This window comes from Bufo gargarizans, chromosome 3 (assembly GCF_014858855.1).
Source record: "Bufo gargarizans isolate SCDJY-AF-19 chromosome 3, ASM1485885v1, whole genome shotgun sequence".
Classification (NCBI taxonomy): domain Eukaryota; kingdom Metazoa; phylum Chordata; class Amphibia; order Anura; family Bufonidae; genus Bufo; species Bufo gargarizans.
The window spans coordinates 529,787,893-529,815,347 of record NC_058082.1 but is presented as its reverse complement, the minus strand read 5'-3'; the positions used below and the strand labels follow the sequence as shown (position 1 = coordinate 529,815,347).

The following is a 27,455-nucleotide window of genomic DNA, read 5'->3' as shown; positions in this document are numbered from 1 at the left end:
GCCATGACTGCATGTGTAAACCTTTTTATATGTGTAATTGTTGAGCATTCCTTGTAGTTGTGCTCCCTCATTTTATGTCTGTCTTACTGCCTTTAGCAGGTACTCATTAATGAGTGAAATCTTAACGGAAGACTTCCACTTGCAACGCAATGGAGGCTAAAAACAGTGAAGCCGTGCAGTCTGACCTCAAACTAGTTGCACATCCCAGAGCAAAGAGTAAAGTGTGGAAGTACTTTGGATTTGACACAAATGCTGAAGGATGCATCATGCAGTGGAAGAAGATCTATTGTCGCATTTGTATGGCTCAGATTGCCTACTCAGGGAATACTTCCAATCTTACTTACCACCTTGAGAAGAATCACACAGAAGCGTTCTGTGAATTTGTAAAAAGCAACACTGAGCAAATGAGAGAGGCGTATGCCACTGCTTTCTCGAAGCTGAAACCAGAAACGTCCCAACAGGTTGTTCAGGAAACTTTTATTATGAAGAGCAGCCATCCTTTCGACAAGAAACAACTGGAAGTAACATCTGCAGTAGTCAATCTAATATGTGATGGTATGTTTCCTGCTTCCATATTGGATGAGCCTACCTTCAAATCTCTTCTACAAACTCTGGATCCTCGGTATGAAGTTCCTAGCCGGAAATACATTTGCAGCAGGGTGTTACCAGAGAAATATCACACAGTGAGAGATCTTATACTTAAGGAGTTGGTGGACGTTTTGTGGTGTGGCATTTCCACTGATATGTGGAAAAGTGAAAGCCAGAACAGGTCCTATGTAACCCTTTTTGTCCACTATTTGGCTACAAGTGCTTCTAATTCTTTTACCTTAGGCTCTCGGTGTTTGAAAACTCTTGAAGTTCCTGAGGAGAATAAAGCTGAAGCAATTACTAGAGTGTTGTATGAAACCTTTATTGAGTGGGGGATTAGCACAAAAGTGTTTGGTGCCACCACTGACTCCAGTAAAGACATTATAAAAGCATGCTCTCTACTGGATATTCCTATAGATATGCCTTGTGTGGGTCAGACGTTTAACAAGGGAATACAGCAGGCTTTTCAACTCCCAAAAGTCTCTGGACTTCTTACAAGGTGTAGAAAGATGGTGGAATATTTTCAACAATCAACAGTTGCGATGTACATGCTTTGTGAGAAACAGAAGCAGCAAAATGCAGTTTCTTGTATGCTCGTGAGTGACCGTGTTTCATGGTGGGGCAGCACACTTGCAATGTTACAGCGTCTTAAGGAACAGCAGTTCACAATAGCAGGTGTTCTGGTTGAAGATAGTAATAACCATCATCTCATGCTAGAAGCCAGTGAGTGGAATACAATTGATGGCCTTGTTGAACTCTTACAACCATTTAAGCAAGTTGCAGAAATGTTGTCGATGTCCAAATATCCCACTATAAGTATGGTAAAACCTCTTCTACACATGCTGCTTAACACTTCTTTAAATATTAAAGACACAGACCTAAAAGAAATCAGCATGGCCAAGGAAGTAATTGCCAAAGCTTTATCAACTACATATCAGCAGACACCAGAAATAGATATGTTCTTAAACATATCAACGTTTTTGGATCCCAGGTACAAAAGACTTCCATTTCTATCTGCATTTGAACGTTCCCAAGTTGAAAATCGTGTTATTGAGGAAGCAAAGACCTTGTTGGATAGAAGCAGGGAAAACTCGAGGTCCGAAGATAAAGTATTTGCAATTTCAGATGAACCTCCAGTGAAAAAAATGGCAACATCATCTACTCCTCCTCCTTCAAGCAGCATCAACAACATGCTTGCTGAAATATTCTGCCAGTCTGGACCTTCCGAATACCAAGAAGAATGTAATGCGCAAGTTGTTGAGGAGTTGAGCAATTTTAAATCCCAGAAAGTTCTTGGACTAAATGAGGATCCATTGAAATGGTGGTCTGATCGTTTGGCATTATTCCCTCTTCTACCAAAGGTTCTTCAAAAATATTGGTGCATTGCTCCCACAAGAGTCTTCCCTGATCGCCTCTTTACTTCATCAATGAATGTTGTGAATGCAAAGAGAAACAGATTAGCTCCTGCTCACGTGGATGAACAAGTTTTTTTATATGAAAATGCGCGAAATTCTTCCCAAGCTGAGCCAGAAGATGACGATGAAGGAGATTGGGGTTTGCAACAAGAACAGTTTTTTAATTTCGGTGATTCAGTCACTATAGGCAATAATTTCTTCTCAATTAGGGACAGTGGGTTCATTTAAGGTTTACCCTGGTGGTGAATTTTTAATTTAATGAAATATATGTATATATTTTGTAAGCCATGGGTTTTTGTGTTATTGGCTAGCAAAAAGATTTTTGATTTTGTCTAGTCAGACTGATAGGAACAACAGTATATTTTTTTTTTTCTTGGTCAATTCTAGACACTAAATTGGGACCTTGACTTCTCAGATATACAATATAAAGTTTGGCTCTGTTCTGATCACGTTAAATGGAATCTGTCACCCCTTTTTTGGACAATTATCTACACTAATACATGAGTAATCCTGCAGATAAGGAGTCCAGATCACTAGTCTTTTATTTTCCTACTGCTCTCTGTTCACTTTGTCAGCTCTCAAAGCTGCACTGGAATACGCAGTCTGGACTGCTGTGATGTTCTAACACAGGGATGCTCAACCTGCAGCCCACCAGCTGTTACAAAACTGCAACTTCCAGCATGCCCTAATAGCTGTAGGCTGTGCAGGCATGCTGGGAATTGTAGTTTTGCAACAGCTGGAGGGCTGCAGGTTGGCTGCATTCCTGTTCTAACACAATGGAGAGGACTCGTGCACATGTGCGTCAGTCCTGACATTGTATTTCAGTACAGCTCTGAGCATTGACAGCGGGGGAACAGGGGGCGGTAGGAACATACAAAAAAGTGATCTGGTCTCCATATTTTGAGGACTACTCATGTATTGCTGTACATAATGGTCCAAAATCGGGGTGACAGATTATCTTTAAGAACTTACACTGGAGGAACATGTGGGTAGGATCTATCAACGTCTACCTCCAATAAAAGGTTGTGACAAACTCGCTATAGACTCGCACTGTAAGAACTAAAGTATTCCCTGCTGTATATTATTATTAATATATTTTTTTTTTTACTGTATACCTTATTCAATATCGCCAAAAAGTATACTGCCTGATGGAGGCCAAATGGACACTCTTTGGATCTCCATTGTGTAAATGGCGTCCTCTAGATACATTTGTAGTATATGCCAGGAATGGTGTCTGGCATAAAAGCCAAATGTGATGTGAACAGGGCCTTATTTTTAATGCAATAGTCATTTGTTTTTAGTTTTAAACAATTTAGCTTAGGGTGGGTTCACATAACGTTTTATGCTTCCGTTTGACGTACAGTACAGACCAAAACTATGGTCTGAAAGCATCAAAACTATGGTCTGAAGGCATCAAAACTATGAATTAACACGTGGAATTATATACATAACAAAAAAGTGTGAAACAACTGAAAATATGTCATATTCTAGGTTCTTTAAAGTAGCCACCTTTTGCTTTGATTACTGCTTTGCACACTCTTGGCATTCTCTTGATGAGCTTCAAGAGGTAGTCACCTGAAATGGTTTTCACTTCACAGGTGTTCCCTGTTAGGTTTAATAAGTGGGATTTCTTGCCTTATAAATGGGGTTGGGACCATCAGTTGCGTTGTGGAGAAGTCTGGTGGATACACAGCTGATGGTCCTACTGAATAGACTGTTAGAATTTGTATTATGGCAAGAAAAAAACAGCTAAGTAAAGAAAAACGAGTGCCCATCATTACTTTAAGAAATCTAAAAAATTGGGAAAACTTTGAAAGTGTCCCCAAGTGCAGTCACAAAAACCATCAAGCGCTACAAAGAAACTGGCTCACATACGGACCGCCCCAGGAAAGGAAGACCAAGAGTCGCCTCTGCTGCGGAGGATAAGTTAATCCGAGTCACCAGCCTCAGAAATCGCAGGTTAACAGCAGCTCAGATTAGAGACCAGGTCAATGCCACACAGAGTTCTAGCAGCAGATACATCTCTAGAACAACTGTTAAGAGGAGACTGTGTGAATCAGGCCTTCATGGTAGAATATCTGCTAGGAAACCACTGCTAAGGACAGGCAACAAGCAGAAGAGACTTGTTTGGGCTTAAGAACACAAGGAATGGACATTAGACCAGTGGAAATTTGTGCTTTGGTCTGAGTCCAAATTTGAGATCTTTGGTTCCAACCACCATGTCTTTGTGCGATGCAGAAAAGGTGAACGGATGGACTCTACATGCCTGGTTCCCACCATGAAGCATGGAGGAGGAGGAGGTGTGATGGTGTGGGGGTGCTTTGCTGGTGACACTGTTGGGGATTTATTCAAAATTGAAGGCATGGGTACCACAGCATCTTGCAGCGGCATGCTATTCCATCTGATTTGTGTTTAGTTGGACCATCATTTATTTTTCAACAGGACAATGACCCCAAACACACCTCCAGGCTGTGTAAGGGCTATTTGACCATGAAGGAGAGTGATGGGGTGCTGCGCCAGATGACCTGGCCTCCACAGTCACCGGACCTGAACCCAATCGAGATGGTTTGGGGTGAGCTGGATCGCAGAGTGAAGGCAAAAGGGCCAACAAGTGCTAAGCATCTCTAGGGAACTCCTTCAAGACTGTTGGAAGACCATTTCAGGTGACTACCTCTTGAAGCTCATCAAGAGAATGCCAAGAGTGTGCAAAGCAGTAATCAAAGCAAAAGGTGGCTACTTTGAAGAACCTAGAATATGACATATTTTCAGTTGTGTCACACTTTTTTGTTATGTATATAATTCCACATGTGTTAATTCATAGTTTTGATGCCTTCAGTGTGAATCTACAATTTACATAGTCATGAAAATAAAGAAAACTTTTTGAATGAGGTGTGTCCAAACTTTTGGTCTGTACTGTATATGTTGCAAAAAAAAACATACAAAGATGCAGCACACCACGTTCTTGTACTCTGCACAGTCCTGTAAAAAAATAATTATATATATATATATATATATATATATATATATATATATATATATATATATACACACGTTATTTTGCAATGGTAAAAAAAAGTTGTTTTTTTTTGTTTTTTTTTTTTTTGTTTTTTTTTTTACAATGTAACTCTATGGTGAACATATGCCACTGTATGGCATCAGTCTGAGGAATCTGTTTAACGTATACATTTTTTCTATAAGTGAAACTGATGGGAAAAGCGTGATGTGAACCCACCCTTACTTTTGCAGTAGAATTATGTACTCCAAGTTATTGTTTTAAATGTATTTTTATTTAACATGTTCAAACAATACATTCTTTTCTCTGCCATTGTACGGTCTTTTATTATGCGTCGTGTTTTTTTTTTTTTTTTTTTATCTGACTTTCTAATTATAACTGTTGAATAACCGCAATAGTCAACTGGAATGCACTGGGCTGCATGCAACACTCCTGTTCCTGTGGACTATCTCTGTAGCTTGATAGTTTGTTGGAATGTCTCTGTGTATACTCAACCAGAATGGTTGAAAAGGTGCATTTAACCAAATTGCTCCTTTAGACTAGGCTGTAACAAAATTTGGATGGACAAAGATCACAGTGTAGAATATGGTTGCGTTGCGGCCGGCCAGTTGCTGGATTCATTGCAACCCCTTTAGCGTACAGTAAGCAGCAGTGTACAGTAGCGGTGACGTTCTCCGATTTTATGACCTTGCAATGTGCGTCACCGTATAGCCTCAGCCTAAATGGGAAAATAAGGGAACTTTGCAGTAGATGTATGTCTATTAAAAATGTCCTACCATACCTACAAGTAACAAACCCTGTGTAGTCTGATCCTGAAGTCATACTTTTCCACCTGTCACTTTTCTTTTTTTTTTTTTTTTTTTTTCTTCATGTTTTCATCGTCACATTCCAAGCGCTATAATTTATTTTTTTTTTCCGATAATGTAGCCTTATGAGGGCTTGTTTTTTTATAGCACCATTTTGGGGCACACAAATCAATTTTAATAACTCGTTCTGGGCAGAATGGGGGGAAAAAAAACATCAATACCGTTTTTTACATTGTAAATTTAGCAACGACATGGTCAGGTCCAAAAATATTGGGACGTCGGCACATTTCTGGCTCTATATACCACCACAATGGATTTGAAATGAACAAGATTTGCTTTAACTGCACTGTCAGCTTTAATTTGAGGGTATTTACTTCCAAATCAGGTGAACGGTGTAGGAATTACAACAGTTTGCATATGTGCCTCCCACTTGTTAAGAGACCAAAAGTAATGGTACAATTGGCTTCTCAGCTGTTCCATGGCCAGGTGTGTGTTATTCCCTTATTATCCCAATTACAATGAGCAGATAAAAGGTCCAGAGTTTATTTCAAGTGTGCTATTTGCATTTGGAATCTGTTGCTGTCAACTCTCAAGATGAGACCCAAAGAGCTGTCACTATCAGTGAAGCAAGCCATCATTAGGCTGAAAAAACACAACAAACCCATCAGAGAGATAGCAAAAACATTAGGTGTGGCCAAAACAACTGTTTGAAACATCCTTAAAAAGAAGGAACGCATCGGTGAGCTCAGCAACACCAAAAGACTCGAAGACCAAACTGTGGTGGATGATCGAAGAATTCCTTCCCTGGTGAAGAAAATACCCTTCACAACAGTTGGCCAGATCAAGAACACTCTCCAGAAGGTAGGTGTGTGTGTGTCAGTCAACAATCAAAAGACCTCACGAGAGTGAATACAGAGGATTCACCACAAGATGTAAACCATTGGTGAGCCTCAAAAATCAGAAGGCCAGATTAGAGTTTGCAAAAATGACATCTAAAAAAGCCTTCACAGTTCTGGAACAACATCCTATGGACAGATGAGACCAAGATCAACTTGTACCAGAGTGATGGGAAGAGAAGAGTATGGAGAAGGAAAGGAACTGCTCATGATCCTAAGCATACCACCTCATCAGTGAAGCATGGTGGTTGTAGTGTCATGGTGTGGGCATGTATGGCTGCCAATGGAACGGGTTCTCTTGTATTTATTGATGATGTGACTGCTGACAAAAGCAGCAGGATGAATTCTGAAGTGTTTCGGGCAATACTATCTGCTCATATTCAGCCAAATGCTTCAGAACTCACGGCGGCGCTTCACAGTGCAGATGGACAATGACCCAAAGCATACTGCAAAAGCAACCAAAGAGTTTTTTTAAGGGAAAGAAGTGGAATGTTATGCAATGGCCAAGTCAATCACCTGACCTGAATCAGATTGAGCATGTATTTCACTTGCTGAAGACAAAATGAAAGGAAAATGCCTCAAGAACAAGCAGGAACTGAAGACAGTTGCAGTAGAGTCCTGGCAGAACATCACCAGGGATGAAACCCAGCATCTGGTGATGTCTATGCGTTCCAGACTTTAGGCTGTAATTGACTGCAAAGGATTTGTAACCAAGTATTAAAAAGTGAAAGTTTGATTTATGATTATGTCCCATTACTTTTGGTCCCTTAACAGGTGGGAGGCACATATGCAAACTGTTGTAATTCCTACACCATTCACCTGATTTGGGTTTAAATGCCTTAAAATTAAAGCTGACAGTGCGGTTAAACTGCAAAGAAAAAGGGGGCCAGTCAGCACATCCCACTGCGCAGGGGCACATTGCTATGGCTGAGAACAATACTGTAAAGCAAAACATACAATGCAACAGTTCTTTGCAAACCAAATAAAGTACAAAAATGCATAATATTTGCTAGTGCTAAACTTATAAATTAGAGATGCTTGGCAAATCATTTTGTACAAAATTATTTGAGCCCGTCTGCCGCACGTCAAGGCGATCTCTATAAGACTGGCTCCTAACACTAAATTCTACCTGTTATGTGCCATGACTGCTACCATACAATTCAGGGAGTGTAGGTTCCTCTTCCCCTCAAATTAAAGAGGACAGTCTGCAGTTAAAGCGCATCTTGTTTGTTTAATTTCAAATCCATTTTGGTGATGTATAGAGCCAAAAATGTTAGAATTGTGTCGCTGTCCCAATATTTATGGACCAGACTGTAAATAATATGATAACTTTATTCTCTGGGTTGGCATGATTACAGCGATACCGAATACCGAATTTTTTTTTTTTAACTAGTTTTGCACAATAAAAGCCCCCCCCTTTTTTTAATATCGCTTCATCCCTAAACCCATAACTTTTTTATATATTTTTCTACTATTTTTTATTATTTGTAGTTTTCAGCATGATGGGCAAATTGTGTGTTAATTGTATAATGCGGATCTTTATGGATGCAATGATACCAAATATGTGGAGGGGATTTTATTTTTGCAAATATTAGAAAAGCATTTTTGGAGATTTTATTTATTTATTTATTGGTCCCACCAGGGGACTTTGACATGCGATCCTGTGATCACTTCTATAACTTATTTAGTACAGTGCATTGTACTGTCAGTAGGAAACTTAAGGCACTCTTTAATCAGTCTTCACCAGTGGTGGATTAGAGGCTTTTATTAGGCCCCGGCTGCCGTGTACAGACATCGGTGCCCCACAATCTTTTTCGCAGGGGTGCAGAAGTCTGACAGATGGACCCCACTCCCTCTGAAACCCCTTAGACACTCTTATTGCTATTGCCTACCGCATCTAAGCGGTTAAACAGCCGTAATTGGTGCTTCTGCCGATCCACGCCATTAGAAGGAGCCCGGCTGTCATGAGAAGCGCAAATCCCTGCTCTAAGCTGCATAGGAGACCAATGCCTCACAATGGCCTAGCCCTGGGATCAGCAACCTTCGGCACTTCAGCTGCTGTGTAACTACAACTCCCAGCATGCACATTTACTTGGCTGTTCTTGTAATTGTGAAAGGAGGATTTGGGGAGTTGTAGTTTCAGAACAGCTGGAGTGCCAGAGGTGGCTGATCCCTGGACTAGCCTAAGGCCCCATAGTGACTGCTGTAAATAGATGTATTGGTGGCCACTAAGGGGCTAACCTATTTGCAGATGTGAATGTGCCCTAAGTGGGATAGATATAAAGAAGTATGTCTGTAGATTCCAGTTATACAGAGTTTACCATAGAGACAGATGGGTCTGCACAGTAGCTGTAGACAAAAAATGGTTGGAATTTTAACTTACCCCTTCCTGCCCTATGACAGTGGTGGGGTGTAGTTCCTGCACAGTGGCAGAATTGTACAGTGTGAGGATTGGAACAGAGTCAGGAGCTATGTCTGCACCTTCCTCTGCAGGTGTCTGTTCTAACATACAGCTGACACTCTGCTGCGGTCGCTAAGAGTGGAGTTTACTTCGATCCTAGCCGTACGTCCCCTTGGATGCTGCAGTCGATGTTGATTGAGGTGCAGTGTTTAAGTTGCTTTACACAGAGAGAGAGTGCCCATAGGCACATGCGTGACAAAAAGATGGGATGCTGATAGATTGAAGTGTCAGCCTGGGTTCCAAAGTCGCCACCAGGTCTGCCATCTATGAGAGTTGGCAGGAACTAATAGGCTACCCATCAGTAAAACGCAGACAACAGAAATATTGCATTATATTATTGAAGGGATTAAAAGACTGCACAGTCAGATGACATGGTGGGACTTAAAGTGTTAAGAAAAATAACAAAAATCCTACATAAAAAAAAAAAGTACAACCCCCCCCCCTACTCTGGTTTACTATGGAGCAAAAATTAACTACGCATAACTGATATTGCTGCATGTATTGCGACACATGCTATAAATGTGACACATTCCTTTAACCCTTTAAAGAGGACCTTTCATCGGTCCAAACATTGTAAGATAACTATCAGGCTGTGTAGAGCTCGCACCCATGGAGAAACAGGACAGACTCCTCCCAGTATAACCAAATCAGCGAAAATACCGGGGGACATAGCGGAAGAACGGAGTGGTGCCCCGGAATAATAGTAAGTGCAGTGAGATCCCGGGGCGCCGCTCTTCACAGCCTGATAGTTATCTTACAATGTTTGGACCGATGAAAGGTCCTCTTTAAGGACATGAGCAACTTTTGGTTTTGCATTTGCGTTTTTTTCCTTCCCACCTTCCCAGAGCCATCACTTTGTCAAATTTTCCGTTCACAGTCATATGAGGGCTTATATTGTTCAGGACAATTATATTTCTTATTAGCACCCTTTAATTTACCATAGCTAGTATTGGAAAACAAAACAAAAAAATTTTGGGGTGCTGACATAACTAAATTTTATTTTGTTTTTTTTTCAATTTGTTTTGCATCACCATATTCTGAAAGTCCTGCAAGTTGATCCAGAGAAAGGGAAAAAAAAAACATGTGAGGTAGAAGCCAATTTTCCCCACTTAAAGGGGAAAAAAATTCCTTCCTGACTCCAATCAGGCAATCAGAATAAATCCCTGGATCAACGATCTCTCTCTCTAGTAGCTATAGCCTGTAATATTATTACACTCCAGAAACACATCCAGGCCCCTCTTGAATTCCTTTATTGTACTCACCATCACCACCTCCTCAGGCAGAGAGTTCCATAGTCTCACTGCTCTTACCGTAAAGAATCCTCTTCTATGTTTGTGTACAAACCTTCTTTCCTCCAGAAGCAGAGGATGTCCCCTCGTCACAGTCCTGGGAATGAATAGATGATGGGATAGATCTCTGTACTGACCCCTGATATATTTATACATATTAATTAGATCTCCTCTCAGTCGTCTTTTTTCTAAAGTGAATAACCCTAATGTTGATAATCTTTCACGGTACTGTAGTTGCCCCATTCCAGTTATTACTTTAGTTGCCCCCCTCTGGACCCTCTCCAGCTCTGCTATGTCTGCCTTGTTCACAGGAGCCCAGAACTGTACACAGTACTCCGTGTGTGTGTGTGTGTGTGTGTGTGTATGTATATATATATATATATATATATATATATATATATATATATGAGTGGGGAGCTGCTAGAACAGCCTCCCTTGCCGCCCGCTTCCTCTCCTCCGGTAATTTACTGGCAGAGCAGGCACCTGCGACCAGGGTAAGCAGATGCATTCTCTGCCATATTTAAGAAGGGCCTTCACCTCCTGGCCCCCCTATAACGGCGCTGGAGGCGACTCAAAAACCGCTCGCCCAAGGCTGCAGCCCCAGTCAAGGGGAGCCCACCAGGGCGCCCCCAGCAGGCCGGCGCCCTAGGCGAACGCCTAGTTCTCCTATATGGTTGCACCGGCCCTGCCCCCAGTAGCCTCATATCAGCCCCCATTGCCTGTCACCAGCCCCCAGCAGCCTCTCTTCAGCCCCCATTACCTCTCATTAGCTCCCAGCAGCCTCATGTCAGCCCCCATTGCTTGTCACCAGCCTCATGTCAGCCCCCATTGCTTGTCACCAGCCACCATAAGCCTTATATTAGCCCCCATCAACCTGGAATAAAATAAAAAAGCACTTGCCTTTCACGCTCTGGACTCCACCGCTCCTCTCTTCCAGCACGATCCTCTTCATCCTGCCGACGGCTGTGCAGTGAACCAGCGCCCTCACGGTCATAGAGCGCCCTCACGCTGTGCGCAGCCCGACACAGCCGAGTACCAGGAACCGGTGAGTACAGAGCCTTCACCACTTCCTGGTCTTCCGGTACTAATGAGCATTTCCATAATGAAAGCGCTTCATTAGTATTTTGGGGTGGAAAAATGCGTCTTTTGGGGCAAAAATTATGGTACATCCCGTTATTGGACTTATACATATGATCTTCTGTTCACTTGTCCCATAGACTGCAAGGCTGTGACAGAATACTACTGCAGTCTATGGGATTTTTATAGGCTGCCTGTTTGGCCGGGCCTCAGGCTTGGTTTGCAGACAGGTTACTATGACAGGCCTGGATGCCTTCATAAGGCCCCAGGCTGTCAAAGCAACTGATTGGAGCCCAACATTTCAACATGGGGGCTTCAATCGATAGACAGAAGGAGCCTCCTCCCTCTGTTTAACCACTGAGATGCCATGGTTAATATTGACAGCAGCATCTGTGGGATTAAATTACCCAGATCAGAGTCATCTTCGTTCCCGGTCACTGCCGGCATGGGTCAGTTGTATTTCACAACATGAACCTGCTATGTATGGAGCGAGCTCAGCGTGTGAGCCCACTACATAAGACCCCTTAACGCTCATAATATACTGGCACGTCACGGTGGATTAACCTAAAAAATAATTATGGTAAGCCTTACAAACCATGCTGAAAAATATGTTTTTTGTTTATCCCACCTTCTATAAAGTGGGTAAAAATGTAAAAAAAATCTCCAATGTAAAAAAAAAATGGTGACAATGAAAACTAAACATCATCCCACAAAAAATAAGCCCTCCTTACAGCTGATGAAAACCTCCCAAAATTGCTGTTCCCTTAACCTCTTTCCGCCACTGCTTGTTTAGAAATTTCACGTGATGCTTGTTTTCAGTTTTTCATCCCTGCCTTCTGAGAGCAATAATAAACCTTTTTATTTTTCTGCTGATTGTAGCTGAATGAGTGCTTGTCTCTCGTGATGAGTTATATGTTTACTGCAATACCAAATATGTACTGTATTTTTCGCACTATAAGACACACCTGCCCATAAGATTTAGACCTAGGTTCTAAAGAATTGGAAAAAATATATTTTTCACTACACCTCAAATAAGGCCACCAATATGACCTCCAATGTTAATAAGACCTCCAATCACACCTCAGATCAGACCCCCAACTTTAATGACCCCAATGTGAATGACCCCCCAATCACACCTCAGCCCAATGTAAATTTAAAAAAACTATTCAGACCTCAGATCAGACCCCCAATGTGAATAAGATCCCTTTCATTCAAACCTCAGATCAGACTCTCAATTTAAATGACCCCCATACCTCAGATCAGGGCCCCATTATGAATGAGCCCCCCCCATTCTACCTTCCGATCAGTCCCCCAACGTGAGTGACCCCCAGACCTCAGATCAGTACCCCATGGTCAGAGCAAATAAAATTAAAAAATCAACTTGCCTCTCCTACTCTGGATGCCGCTGCCACTCCTAGGATCCAGCTCTCTTCTTTTTCTCCTTCCTGCTTCTCGCTGTGACGCTCACAGCGTAAGGTTACAGACCGCCGACGTCCTCACGCTATGCTCAGTCACAGCACAGCAAGTGACTGAGGAAGACCATGAAGTGGTGGCGCTGCATTCAATGGTTCCCGGTCCTCCTGTACTAATGAGAGCTTCCATAATGGATGTTTATTTTAATATATATTTTTTTTTTAGCTATCGACACAAAAAAAAAATTGTCAAAATTAAAACAAACTCCTTAAGGACACAGCCTTATTTCACCTTAACGACCAGGCCATTTTTTGCAAATCTGACCAGTGTCACTTTAAGTGGTGATAACGTTAAAATGCTTTGACTTATCCAGGCCGTTCTGAGATTGTTTTTTCGTCACATATTTTACTTTATGACACTGGTAAAATGGAGTAAAAAAAAAAAACTAAACATTTTTATTTATAAAAAAATACCAAATTTGGAAAAATTTGCACATTTCCAAGTTTCAATTTTTCTACTTCTATAATACATAGTAATGCCTACAAAAATAGTTATTACTTTACATTCCCCATATGTCTACTTCATGTTAGGATCATCTTGGGAATGACATTTTATTTTTTGGGGACGTTACAAGGCCAGAAATAAAAAAAAAAAAACAACTTTTTAAGGACCAGTTCAGGTCTGAAATCACTTTGTGAGGCTTACATAGTAGAAACCACCCCAAAATGACCCCATTCTATAAACTACACCCCTCAAGGTATTCAAAACTGATTTTTACAAACTTTGTTAACCCTTTAGGTGTTCCACAAGAATTAATGGAAAATAGAGATACAAATTCAAAATTGCACTTTTTTTGGCATATTTTCCATTTTAATATTTTTTTTTTTCCAGTTACAAAGCAAGGGTTAACAGCCAAACGAAACTCAATATTTATGGCCCTGATTCTGTAGTTTACAGAAACACCCCATATGTGGTCGGAAACTGCTGTACGGGCACACGGCAGAGCGCAGAAGGAAAGGAATGCCATACGGTTTTTAGAAGGCAGATTTTGCTGGACTGTTTTTTTTTTTTTTTTTTGACACCATGTCCCATTTGAAGCCCCCCTGATGCACCCCTAGAGTAGAAACTCCAAAAAAGTGACCCCATTTTAGAAATTATGGGATAGGGTGGCAGTATTGTTGGTACTAGTTTAGAGTACATATGATTTTTTGGTTGCTCTAGATTACACTTTTTGTGAGGCAAGATAACAAGAAATAGCTGTTTTGGCACTTTTTCTTTTCTTTTTTTTGTTATTTACAGCCTTCATCTGACAGGTTAGATCATGTGGTATTTTTATAGGGCAGGTTGTCACGGACGCGGCGATACCTAATATGTATACATTTTTTTTATTTATGTAAGTTTTAGACAATGATTTCATTTTTGAAACAACAAAAATCATGTTTTAGTGTCTCCATAGTTTTTTCAGTTTTTGGGCGATTATCTTAGCTAGGGTCTCATTTTTTGCGGGATTAGATGACAGTTTGATTGGCACTATTTTGGGGTGCATATGACTTTTTGATCGCTTGCTATTACACTTTTTGTGATGTTTTTATTTTTTTACGGTGTTCACCTGAGGGGTTAGGTCATGTGATATTTTTATAGAGTAACTTATTACGGACGCCACGCTACCTAATATTTATACTTTCTTTTTATTTATGTAAGTTTTATACAATAACAGCTTTTTTTAAAACAAAAAAAATGATGTTTTAGTGTCTCCATATTCTGAGCCATAGTTTTTTAAATTTTTTGGGCGATTGTCTCAGGTAGGGGCTTATTTTTTGCGGGATGAGGTGATGGTTAGATTGATACTATTTTGGTGGGCGTACGCCTTTTTGATCGCTTGCTGTTGTATTTTTTGTGATGTAAGGTGACAAAAAAATTGTTTATTTAGCACAGTTTTTACTTTTTACGGTGTTCATCTGAGGGGTTAGGTCATGTGATATGTTTATAGAGCCGGTCGATATGCACGCGGCGCTATCTAATATGTCTATTTAAACCTTTTTTTTTTTTACTTTATTTGAAAGCAACGTTTTTGTTTATTTTTACTTGAAACTTTTAATTTTTTTGGGGGGAACTTTCTTTTTTCACCTTTTTTTTTTTTTTTCACTTAATTTTTTGTCCCACTTTTGGGGGTCTGATCCTTTACAATGCATTCCAATACTTCTGTATTGGAATGCATTGGCTGTATGAGTAATACTGTGTGTATTACTCATACAGCTTCCGGCCTGTGAGATCTAGGGGGCTGGATCTCAGGCTCGTCGCCGGAAGGCAGCGCAATGCCTTCCTTAGGCATCGTGCTGCCTTCCATGCCATCGGGTCCCCCCTACAGCCGCATGGGGACCTGATGGCACCGCCGCCACCACAATAGGTAAAAGCCACAAACAGCAGGTCTGAATTGAAGTCACGGGACCCCCCTGCGCATTTAGCCGAGGTGCCTGCTCAATGATTTGAGCATGCACCGCCTTCCGATCACCGCCCGCCTCGCGGCGGTGATCAGAAATACACAGGGCGTACAGGTACCACCTCAGCTCCCCTAGCTTAAACCCCCTTAATGACCAGACCACTTTTTACAATTCTGCACTACACTACTTTCACGGTTTATTGCTCGGTCATACAACTTACCACCCAAATGAATTTTTCCTTCTTTTCTTCTCACTAATAGAGCTTTCATTTGGTGGTATTACATTCCTGCTGACATTTCAACTTTTTTTTTTTTATATTAATCGAAATTGACCTAAATTTTTGCAAAAAAATTACATTTTTCACTTTCGGTTGTAAAATTTTTCAAATAAAACTACATTTCTATATAAATTTGTCTCTAAATTTATTGTTCTACATGTCTTTGATAAAAAATAAAAAAAAAGCAATAAGTGTATATTTGGTTTGGGTAAAAGTTATAGCGTTTACAAACTATGGTATAAAAAATGTGAATTTCCGCATTTTGAAGCAGCTCTGACTGCACCTGTCATGTTTCCTGAGGTTCTACAATGCCCAGACAGTAGAAACGCCCCACAAATGACCCCATTTCGGAAAGTAGACACCCTAAGGTATTCGCTGATGGGCATAGTGAGTTCATGGAAGTTTTTATTTTTTGTCACAAGTTAGCGGAAAATGATTATTTTTTTATTTTATTTTTTTTTCTTACAAAGTCTCATATTTCACTAACTTGTGACAAAAAATAAAATTTTACATGAACTCACCATACCCCTCACGGAATACCTTGGGGTGTCTTCTTTCCAAAATGGGGTCACATGTGGGGTATTTATACTGCCCTTGCATTTTATGGGTCCTTAAGTGTGAGAAGTAGTTTGTAATCCAAATGCGTAAAAATGCCCTGTGAAATCCTGAAAGTACTAATTGAAATTTGGGCCCCTTTGCGCATCTTGGCTGCAAAAAAGTGTCACACATGTGGTATTGCTGTACGCAGGAGAAGTAGGGCATTGTGTTTTGGGGTGTCTTTTTACATATACCCATGCTGGGTGACAGAAATATCTCTGTCAAATGACAACTTTGTATAAAATAATTGTAAAACGAGGGGAAAGGCGTCTGCCAGGACATAGGAGCTCTGCCCAACATCCAAACCCACTCAGCCCGTATGCCCTGGCAAAGCCGATTTCTCCATTCACATCAATCGATGTGGATGAATAAATCATTGCCGGAATTTTTTTAAAAAATTTTTATATACAAAGTGTTTGCCAAAGCATATGAACACCGCCCCTCAGATCATAAGCCTTGTCAAACGTATCTTTTTTTACTGCAGAGGAGAAATCTCGTCTTGCAGCGCCGCATACACCGACTTTTGTGTAATCTGACAACAGCGCAATGCTTCTGTCAGAATGCACATCAGTGCTGCAGCTGGTCGATCGGTTGGTCCACCTAGAAGGTAAAAAAATTAAAAAAAACAGGCCGCAACAAATTTATTAACATTTAACTTTATATAACATTTGAAACAGAACATGAATTTTTGGAACATGAACTTTTTTGCTTACCTGTGATTATATTATTTTTTTTTAATTTTTTTTTTACCTTTTATAGGACAAACCTCTCCTTCCCCATGGGACAATGTGCAAAGCGCAAATCGCCTAGAGATGTGGCGAAGTACATTATGCACTTTGTCCCAGGTGAAAGGAGAGGTTTGCAGAAGCTCTGTGTGAAAGGGCCCTAAGACCCCTGTGTGCCTGTCCTCTGTTATGCAATCCCTATACTAAGTGTACCTGTGTGTGGTACTTCCGGAAACACTCCCCTAAGCATAGGGCAGGGTGGTCAGGGCAGTCAGGACAGAAATAGCGGGTGTCGCACCTTATTCCACTCCTGCAACAGACACGACATATTTTTCGGGATGATGCTTGGGTTGAGGATCCAGCAACAACATTGGGGAAATGTCGCTCGTGTAGACGGCTCACTACACTGGTGGTTGGGGCCACGGAACCTCCTGGATACAGGAGGTTCTCCATGATCTCTTCCTGAAAATTGAGGAAGGATCCTGTTCTCCCAGACTTACTGTAGCGTACGAAACTATTGTACATCGCCAATTGAATTAGGTATACAGACACCTTCTTATACCAGCGGTGGAACACTAAATAAGGAGCCAACATCTGGTTATTTAAGTCCACCCCTCCCATGAGCAAATTATAGTTGTGGACACAGAGGGGCTTTTCAATGACTCCAGTTGCTCGTTCAATTTGGATTGTCGTGTCTGCGTGAATGTAGGAGAGCATGTAAACGTCACGCTTGTCTCTCCATTTCACCGCGAGAAGTTCTTCGTTACACAAGGCAGCCCTCTCCCCCCTTGCAAGACGGGTGGAAACGAGCCGTTGGGGGAAGTCTCAGCGACTAGGTCGCACGGTGCCACAGCAGCCAATCTGTTATAGAAACAAATGCCTGAAGAGTGGCACACTTGTGTAGAAATTGTCCACATAAAGATTGTACCCCTTGCCAAATAAGGGTGACACCAAGTCCCAGACCTTATTCCCACTTCTCCCCAGGTAGTCAGGGCAACCGACCGGCTCCAGGGTCTGATCTTTTTCCTCATAGATCCGAAATTTGTGGGTATAGCCTGTGGCCCTTTCACAGAGCTTATACAATTTGACCCCATACCGCTTGCTTGGGATGTATTGTTTGAAGCCAAGGGCCCGGTAAAATGTATCAGGGACTCGTCTATGCAGATGTTTTGCTCAGGGGTATACAAATCTGCAAACTTATGGTTGAAGTAGTCTATGAGGGGCTGAATTTTGTGGAGCCGGTCAAAAGCTGGGTGGCCTCTGGGACGAGAGGTGCTGTTGTCACTAAAGTGCAGGAAACGCAGCATGGTCTCAAATCGTGTCCTGGACATGGCAGCAGAGAACATGGGCATGTGATGAATTGGGTTCGTGGACCAATATGACCGCAATTTATGCTTTTTTGTCAGGCCCATGTTGAGGAGAAGGCACAGAAAAGTTTTAAATTTGGAAACTTGGACGGGTTTCCACCGGAAAGACTGGGCATAAAAGCTTCCCGGGTTGGCGGCTATAAATTGAGTGGCATACCGGTTTGTTTCTGCCACGACTAAGTCCAAGGGCTCCGCAGTAAAGAACAGCTCAAAAAACCCCAGTGCCGATCCGATCTGAGCTGTCTCAACCTGAACTCCAGACTGGGCGGTGAAAGGGGGAACTACTGGTGCGGCTGAAGATTGGGGCTGCCAATCTGGGTTTACCAGCACCTCTGGGATTCTAGGGGCTCTACGGGCCTGTCTGTGTGGTGGCTGCGACGGGGGGGAACTACTGCACGTGCCACTGTACCAGCTTCAACTGCCCTTCTGGTGCTCGCCACTTCACCATGTTCTACGGCAGTGCTGGTACTAGGTCCAGGATGGGCTGCGCTGCTGGTGTATGCCTCACCACTTAATCCGACAGCGCCAGCCCCACTCTGCTGCCCTTGAACCGGATCCTGCGCAACCTGTGGTCTAGCGACACGGGGCCGGGTACGCCTGGTGGTATCAGGGACCTCAACCTCATCGTCCGAACTTTAGGTCAGACTGCCACTGCTTTCTACAGGTTCGTATTCTGACCCGCTGGATTCGTCAGATGAGGGTTCCCATTCCTCATCTGACTGGGTCAGAAGCCTGTAGGCCTCTTCAAAAGAATAGCCCTTACTTGCCATTTGGTCAACTATATTTAGGGGGTATTCCCTGAGACTACCCAAGAAAAAAAGCAAGGCTGTCTTACAAATGGGAGGCTAGCGAAGTTTTTATTTTATCGCCGCAGCTCTTGTGTAGTGATTGCGCAGTGATAAAAAAAATATATAATTTTTGTCACTGCGGCAGGGCTGGTGTGGGTGAACGCACGTGAGGGCGAGCTAAGGTGACACTAATACTATTATAGATCTGACTGTGATCAGTTTTGATCACTTACAAATATATACATTTTTATTTATTTGTATTTTTAAAAACTTTATATATTTATATTTTTTTAGACCTTTTTTTTTTTCCCTTTTTTTTTTTTATAGTTCCTATAGGGAACTATTTTGGATTACTATCATAGATTCCAATGCACTAGCATAAGAAAATTGCTAGTTTCCTATGGAGCTCTATTACAGGCAAGGGCTCCATAGGAAATACTATGCAGCTGCCTCCTGTCATTCACAAAGACTCGGCTACTGCACACAAGCTCTAGCTCCTCCAATCGCCGCACGGGGGAGCCGAAGCATCATCGGAAGCGCTCACTTCCTTTGTTTCACGTGCTCAGATGCCGTGGTCAGGATTTCCGAATCTGATTATGTCCTGTTTTGAGGTATCCTAGACCTGGAACCATTTTGTGCGTTAGTACTTTTGTATTACATTGTGGAATTTGCACTTTACCGGTAGGTGTGCATTACTGCAAATAATTTGGTCAAGAAAGGACTATCCTTGTTTTGGCTCACAATTACTGATGGAAATCACTGACGTGTGAATGAGGCTTAGGCCTCATGCACACGACCGTTTTTTTTCACGGTCCGCAAAAACGGGGTCCGTGGGTCCGTGATCCGTGACCGTTTTTTCGTCCGTGGGTCTTCCTTGATTTTTGGAGGATCCACGGACATGAAAAAAAAGTCGTTTTGGCGTCCGCCTGGCCGTGCGGAGCCAAACGGATCCGTCCTGAATTACAATGCAAGTCAATGGGGACGGATCCGTTTGAAGTTGACACAATATGGTGCAATTGCAAACGGATCCGTCCCCATTGACTTTCAATGTAAAGTCAGGAGTCCCTTTACTTTCACACTTGTGTTCATAATGCAGACGGTGGCTCCGTTCAGAGCGGATCCGTCTGCATTATATTGTTAAAACATTTCTAAGTGTGAAAGTAGCCTCAGACGGATCCGTCCAGACTTTACATTGAAAGTCAATGGGGGACGGATCCGTTTGAAAATTGAGCCACAGTGTGTCATCTTCAAACGGATCCGTCCCCATTGACTTACATTATAAGTCTGGACGGATCCGCTTGCCTCCGCACGGCCAGGCGGACACCCGAACATAACTTGAAGCGTCCCCATCACCATGGGAACGCCTCTACGTTAGAATATACTGTCGGATATGAGCTACTTCGTGAAACTCATTTCCGACAGTATATTCTAACACAGAGGCGTTCCCATGGTGATGGGGACGCTTCAGGTTAGAATACACTGCAAACTTGGTACAAGACTGCCCCCTGCTGCCTGGCACCACCCGATCTCTTACAGGGGGATATGATAGCACAATTAACCTCTTCAGGTGCGGCACCTAAAGGGGTTAATTGTACTATCATATTCTCCTGTAAGAGATCAGGGCTGCCAGGCAGCAGGGGGCAGACCCCCCCCCTCCCCAGTTTGAATATCGTTGGTGGCACAGTGTGTGCCCATCGCCCCCCCCCTTCCTCCCTCTATAGTTAAAAATCGTTGGTGGCACAGTGTGTGCCCATCGCCCCCCCCTTCCTCCCTCTATAGTTAAAAATCGTCCCCATCGCCCCCCTCCAGCAGACCCCCCCCCTCCCCAGTTTGAATATCGTTGGTGGCACAGTGTGTGCCCATCGCCCCCCCCCTTCCTCCCTCTATAGTTAAAAATCGTTGGTGGCACAGTGTGTGCCCATCGCCCCCCCCTTCCTCCCTCTATAGTTAAAAATCGGCCCCATCGCCCCCCTCCAGCAGACCCCCCCCCTCCCCAGTTTGAATATCGTTGGTGGCACAGTGTGTGCCCATCGCCCCCCCTTCCTCCCTCTATAGTTAAAAATCGTTGGTGGCACAGTGTGTGCCCATCGCCCCCCCTTCCTCCCTCTATAGTTAAAAATCGTCCCGTCCCCCCCCCCCCCATCATTGGTGGCAGCGGAGTTCCGATCGGAGTCCCAGTTTAATCGCTGGGGCTCCGATCGGTAACCATGGCAACCAGGAAGCTACTGCATCCCTGGTTGCCATGGTTACTTAGCAATAGTACAATTGTAGAAGATTCATACTTACCTGCCTGCTGCTGCGATGTCTGTGACCGGCCGGGAGCTCCACCTACTGGTAAGTGAAAGGTCTGTGCGGTGCATTGCTAAAGAACTGTCACTTACCAGTAGGAGGAGCTCCCGGCCGGTCACAGACATCGCAGCAGCAAGCAGGTAAGTATGATTTTTAACTATAGAGGGAGGAAGGGGGGGGCGATGGGCACACACTGTGCCACCAACGATTTTTAACTATAGAGGGAGGAAGGGGGGGGGGCCATGGGCACACACTGTGCCACCAACGATTTTTAACTATAGAGGGAGGAAGGGGGGGGCGATGGGCACACACTGTGCCACCAACGATTTTTAACTATAGAGGGAGGAAGGGGGGGGGGCGATGGGCACACACTGTGCCACCAACGATATTCAAACTGGGGAGGGGGGGGGTCTGCCCCCTGCTGCCTGGCAGCCCTGATCTCTTACAGGAGAATATGATAGTACAATTAACCCCTTTAGGTGCCACACCTGAAGAGGTTAATTGTGCTATCATATCCCCCTGTAAGAGATCGGGTGGTGCCAGGCAGCAGGGGGCAGTCTTGTACCAAGTTTGCAGTGTATTCTAACTAGAAGCGTCCCCATCACCATGGGAACGCTTCTGTGTTAGAATATACTGTCGGAAATGAGTTTTCACGAAGTGAAAACTTAGATCAGAAAAAGCTTTTATGCAGACGGATCTTCGGATCCGTCTGTATGAAAGCAACCTACGGCCACGGATCACGGACACTGATGCCAATCTTGTGTGCATCCGTGTTCTTTCACGGACCCATTGACTTGAATGGGTCCGTGAACCGTTGTCCGTCAAAAAAATAGGACAGGTCCTATTTTTTTGACGGACAGGATACACTGATCACGGCCTCGGCTGCAAAACGGTGCATTTTCCGATTTTTCCACGGACCCATTGAAAGTCAATGGGTCCGCGAAAAAAAACGGAAAACGGCACAACGGCCACGGATGCACACAACGGTCGTGTGCATGAGGCCTTAAGGGTTCTTTTATATGTGTCAATCTATACCCTGTGCAGACATGCCACCAATCACCTAACTTGTGTGTTAAATGATTGCATCTTTTATGTGGCATTAAAAACCATTGTTGGTAGCACATGAGCTGGCAACAAGTGAAAACTACATGGGAATGAATGATCGTATTAATGAACGATAGCTTAGTGTGTAAATGACACTTAAGTCCTGATCGACAGTACAGGATGTTATGGGCTGAAATCTGATCATGTAAAAGGACCTTAAAGGGGTTGTCTCACTTCAGCAAGTGGCATTTATCATGTAGAGAAAGATAATACAAGACACTTACTAATGTATTGTGATTGTCCATATTGCCTCCTTTGCTGGTTGGATTCATTTTTCTATTACATTATACACTGCTTGTTTCCATGGTTACGACCACCCTGTAATCCATCAGTGGTGGTCGTGCTAACACACTGTTAGCCTCTCTGGTGAGTGGGACCGCACATAGTCTGGAGCTTTTTTTTATAGGGTGGTCTGTAACCATGGAAACAAGCCGTTTTAAAATGTGATCCAGGCAGCAAAGGAAGAAATATGGATAATAACAATACATTAGTAAGTGCCTTATATTAACTTTCTCTACATGATAAATAGGACTTACTGAAGTGAGACAGACCCATTCTCCTATTAGCCAAATCTGCACTGAAGATACCGGGGAGCTTTTATCAAAACATGTGGTAAGAAATACTGGCTTAAGAGCCCTGACAACCAATCAGATTGATCCGTTCATTTCTGAAAAATAAAAGATGGAGTATAATTGGTTGGTCTGGGCACCTAAGCTGATTTTCCTTAGCACAAGTTTTCATAACTGTCCCCCATTGTGCTGTTAGGATCATAGGAGAAATGGAAGTGTGCAGTGTGCCCCCTCCTCGCCTGTTGGCGCTGATTGGATACGTGTTTGTAGGCCAGTGCTGCCATTTCCTGTTATTACAGTCTCCCAGAAATAATGAGTAATGTTTTATTTTGTACGCCCTACCTGAATGCTCTACATCATATGCAAGTGCTCGCCGTCCTTTGTAATGCACTTGGCCATTGAGCTAGACTCAGTTCACTATTCATACCGACAAGGACGCCCAGGCCTTTCAAGCTGACGCACGAGAAAGTATTTTACATCCATTTAAAATGATTTTCTTTTTTCTCCTTGTGAGTGTGATTCCTTTTTGTAAGAGAGAATTCAGATGTAATCACTGCTTCTAACCTTTAAAAAGCTGTCTGGCCTCAATGTAGTACCTGGCCCTTTGGATATTTCTGGTTTTGCTGCTGCCTCTTAAAGGGAGTCTTTCACCTAATCTGAGCGTTTTAGACCGCTCAGATCAGGTTATAGACTCTTTAACCCTCATTACGATCATACCTGTCTCTTATCTGTCCCTCGCCCAGATAATGAAAATAACACTTTTTAAACGTATGTAAATTACCTTCTGAAGGTGCCCAGGGGCGGCGTTACTGGGCGATGTGCCCAGAAAAACACACCTCCAGCCAGGCGGACGTCACAAGCGGCACCAGAGGACGGCGGGCTGGGAACTGGCCCGCACCTGCGCACTGCTCTGCCCATTATGGGCAGATGAACAGCTTTTCATATTGCGCATGCGCCGGCCAACTAAAGACAGCCGGCCGGCGCATGCGCAATATGAAAAGCTGTTCATCTGCCCATAATGGGCAGAGCAGTGCGCAGGTGCGGGCCAGTTCCCAGCCCGCCGTCCTCTGGTGCCGCTCGTGACGTCCGCCGGCTGGAGGTGTGTTTTTCTGGGCACATCGCCCAGTAACGCCGCCCCTGGGCACCTTCAGAAGGTAATTTACATACGTTTAAAAAGTGTTATTTTCATTATCTGGGCGAGGGACAGATAAGAGACAGGTATGATCGTAATGAGGGTTAAAGAGTCTATAACCTGATCTGAGCGGTCTAAAACGCTCAGATTAGGTGAAACACACCCTTTAACTGTACTGACATTTTTATATCTTTTTAGTTGAATGTAGGCCAACAAAACAGTAAATACTGTTAGAAAATGCCACGGCTCTCGGATTTTTATAAATTGCATTTAGGTATTTATTACTTCCATCCAAAGTTGTTAGGGTGCTTTCACACTAGCGTTAAAGTTTTCCGGTATTGAGTTCCGTCCTAGGGGCACAATACCGGAAAAAAAACCTGCTTCTGTTTTATCCTAATGCATTCTGAATGGAGAGCAATCCGTTCAGTCTGCATCAGGATGTCTTCAGTTCAGTCCCTCTTACGGTATTTGGCTGGAGAAAATACCGCACCATGCTGCTGTATTTTCTCCGGACAAAATTCCGGAACACTTGACGGAATGCATTAATGCCGGATCCGGTACAAAGTTTTCCGTCAAAACGGATCCGGTTTCCGGTTCTGTGCATGCGCAGACCATTTTAAAAATGTGAAAAAAATAAATACCCGGTCCGTTTTTCCGGGTGACATCAAAGAGACTGATCCGGTATTGCAATGCATTTGTGGGACGGATCCGCATCCGGATCCATCTACAAATGCTATCAGTTTGCGCACGGATTTCCGGATCCCGCAGGCAGTTCCTGCAATGGAACTGTCTGCCGGATCTTCATAACGCAACTGTAAAAGTACCCTAATAATGACACGGACAACGTTTCGGTTCCATCTGGACCTTGTTCACGGCCTACATGAAGTAAACATAAATCATAATGAGTCACATAAGACTATATACGGAGACCGGATGTATACAAGAAGTCAAAATAACTAAGATTATCAAAATGTAAATAGGTTTATAAATAACATCAACAATAAAAAAAATGGACATTCAGAGGAACACATATAAATGTAGGAATATAGGATTTATAGGGATTCCTAATAAACTGAATAAGTAGCTGTGGCTCATATTGCCGTCTAATAGTGTAACATGTAGACCACTGGAGAATAAGTAACATCCATAGTATATACTATATATGCAGTAACCTCCACAGTATATACTATATATGCAGTAACATCCTCAGTATATACTATATATGCAGTAACATCCACAGTATATACTATATATGCAGTAACCTCCACAGTATATACTATATATGCAGTAACATCCTCAGTATATACTATATATGCAGTAACATCCACAGTATATACTATATATGCAGTAACCTCGACAGTATATACTATATATGCAGTAACCTCCACAGTATATACTATATATGCAGTAACATCCTCAGTATATACCAGTGATGGCGAACCTATGGCACGGGTGCCAGAGGCGGCACTCGGAGCCCTCTCTGTGGGCACCCACTCATTGGAAAAAGTCTATGGCGTACCAATATGCTTTAGACTTTTCCTGCCATTCATCAGCACAGGACGCACAATGAACAGCACAGGCGGCTCACTGAATGTAGGCTATTAAGCTATTATAGCTAAATGATAAAGTACATGGAAGATATACTATATTGGTATTCAGGTTAAATTGCCCTGTTGGCACTTTGCGATAAATAAGTGGGTATTTGGTTGCAGTTTGGGCACTCGGTCTCTAAAAGGTTCACCATCACTGGTATATACTATATATGCAGTAACATCCACAGTATATACTATATATTCAGTAACATCCACAGTATATACTATATATGCAGTAACCTCCACAGTATATACTATATATGCAGTAACATCCTCAGTATATACTATATATGCAGTAACATCCACAGTATATACTATATATGCAGTAACATCCACAGTATATACTATATATTCAGTAACATCCACAGTATATACTATATATGCAGTAACCTCCACAGTATATACTATATATGCAGTAACATCCTCAGTATATACTATATATGCAGTAACCTCCACAGTATATACTATATATGCAGTAACATCCACAGTATATACTATATATGCAGTAACCTCGACAGTATATACTATATATGCAGTAACCTCCACAGTATATACTATATATGCAGTAACATCCTCAGTATATACTATATATGCAGTAACATCCACAGTATATACTATATATGCAGTAACATCCACAGTATATACTATATATGCAGTAACCTCGACAGTATATACTATATATGCAGTAACCTCCACAGTATATACTATATATGCAGTAACATCCTCAGTATATACTATATATGCAGTAACATCCACAGTATATACTATATATTCAGTAACATCCACAGTATATACTATATATGCAGTAACCTCCACAGTATATACTATATATGCAGTAACATCCTCAGTATATACTATATATGCAGTAACCTCCACAGTATATACTATATATGCAGTAACATCCACAGTATATACTATATATGCAGTAACCTCGACAGTATATACTATATATGCAGTAACCTCCACAGTATATACTATATATGCAGTAACATCCTCAGTATATACTATATATGCAGTAACATCCACAGTATATACTATATATTCAGTAACATCCACAGTATATACTATATATGCAGTAACCTCCACAGTATATACTATATATGCAGTAACATCCTCAGTATATACTATATATGCAGTAACCTCCACAGTATATACTATATATGCAGTAACATCCTCAGTATATACTATATATGCAGTAACATCCACAGTATATACTATATATGCAGTAACCTCCACAGTATATACTATATATGCAGTAACCTCCACAGTATATACTATATATGCAGTAACCTCCTCAGTATATACTATGTATGCAGTAACATCCTCAGTATATACTATATATGCAGTAACCTCCACAGTATATACTATGTATGCAGTAACATCCTCAGTATATACTATATATGCTGTAACCTCCACAGTATATACTATATATGCAGTAACATCCTCAGTATATACTATATATGCAGTAACCTCCACAGTATATACTCAGTATATATATGCAGTATATAGCTGCATTACGTGCGGCTCAAGGGAGCTACAGAAGTACGCAGCATGTATTTTTCATTATGAGGAAGGAAAAATCAAGGAGGAATATCAAAGAGTAAACACATCAGAGG

General features: G+C 42.3%; 2 protein-coding genes across 3 annotated transcripts in view; both read left to right on the top strand.

The window, feature by feature from the left end:
• The window catches only part of ZBED1 (zinc finger BED-type containing 1), a 30,684-nt gene extending 27,250 nt beyond the window's left edge, over positions 1 to 3,434 (top strand). Inside the window, exon 2 of one of the 2 annotated variants that reach the window (XM_044284032.1) lies at positions 100 to 3,434. In XM_044284032.1, the coding sequence (XP_044139967.1) occupies positions 150 to 2,231 (2,082 nt within the window). In that variant the 5' untranslated portion in view covers positions 100 to 149 and the 3' untranslated portion in view covers positions 2,232 to 3,434. Of the gene's footprint in view, positions 1 to 96 lie in introns of both variants that reach the window. The other variant, XM_044284031.1, reaches the window with a different exon arrangement.
• Positions 1 to 27,455, top strand: part of DHRSX (dehydrogenase/reductase X-linked) — a 396,361-nt gene that overhangs the window by 26,909 nt on the left and 341,997 nt on the right. The gene's annotated exons all lie outside the window — the stretch shown is intronic.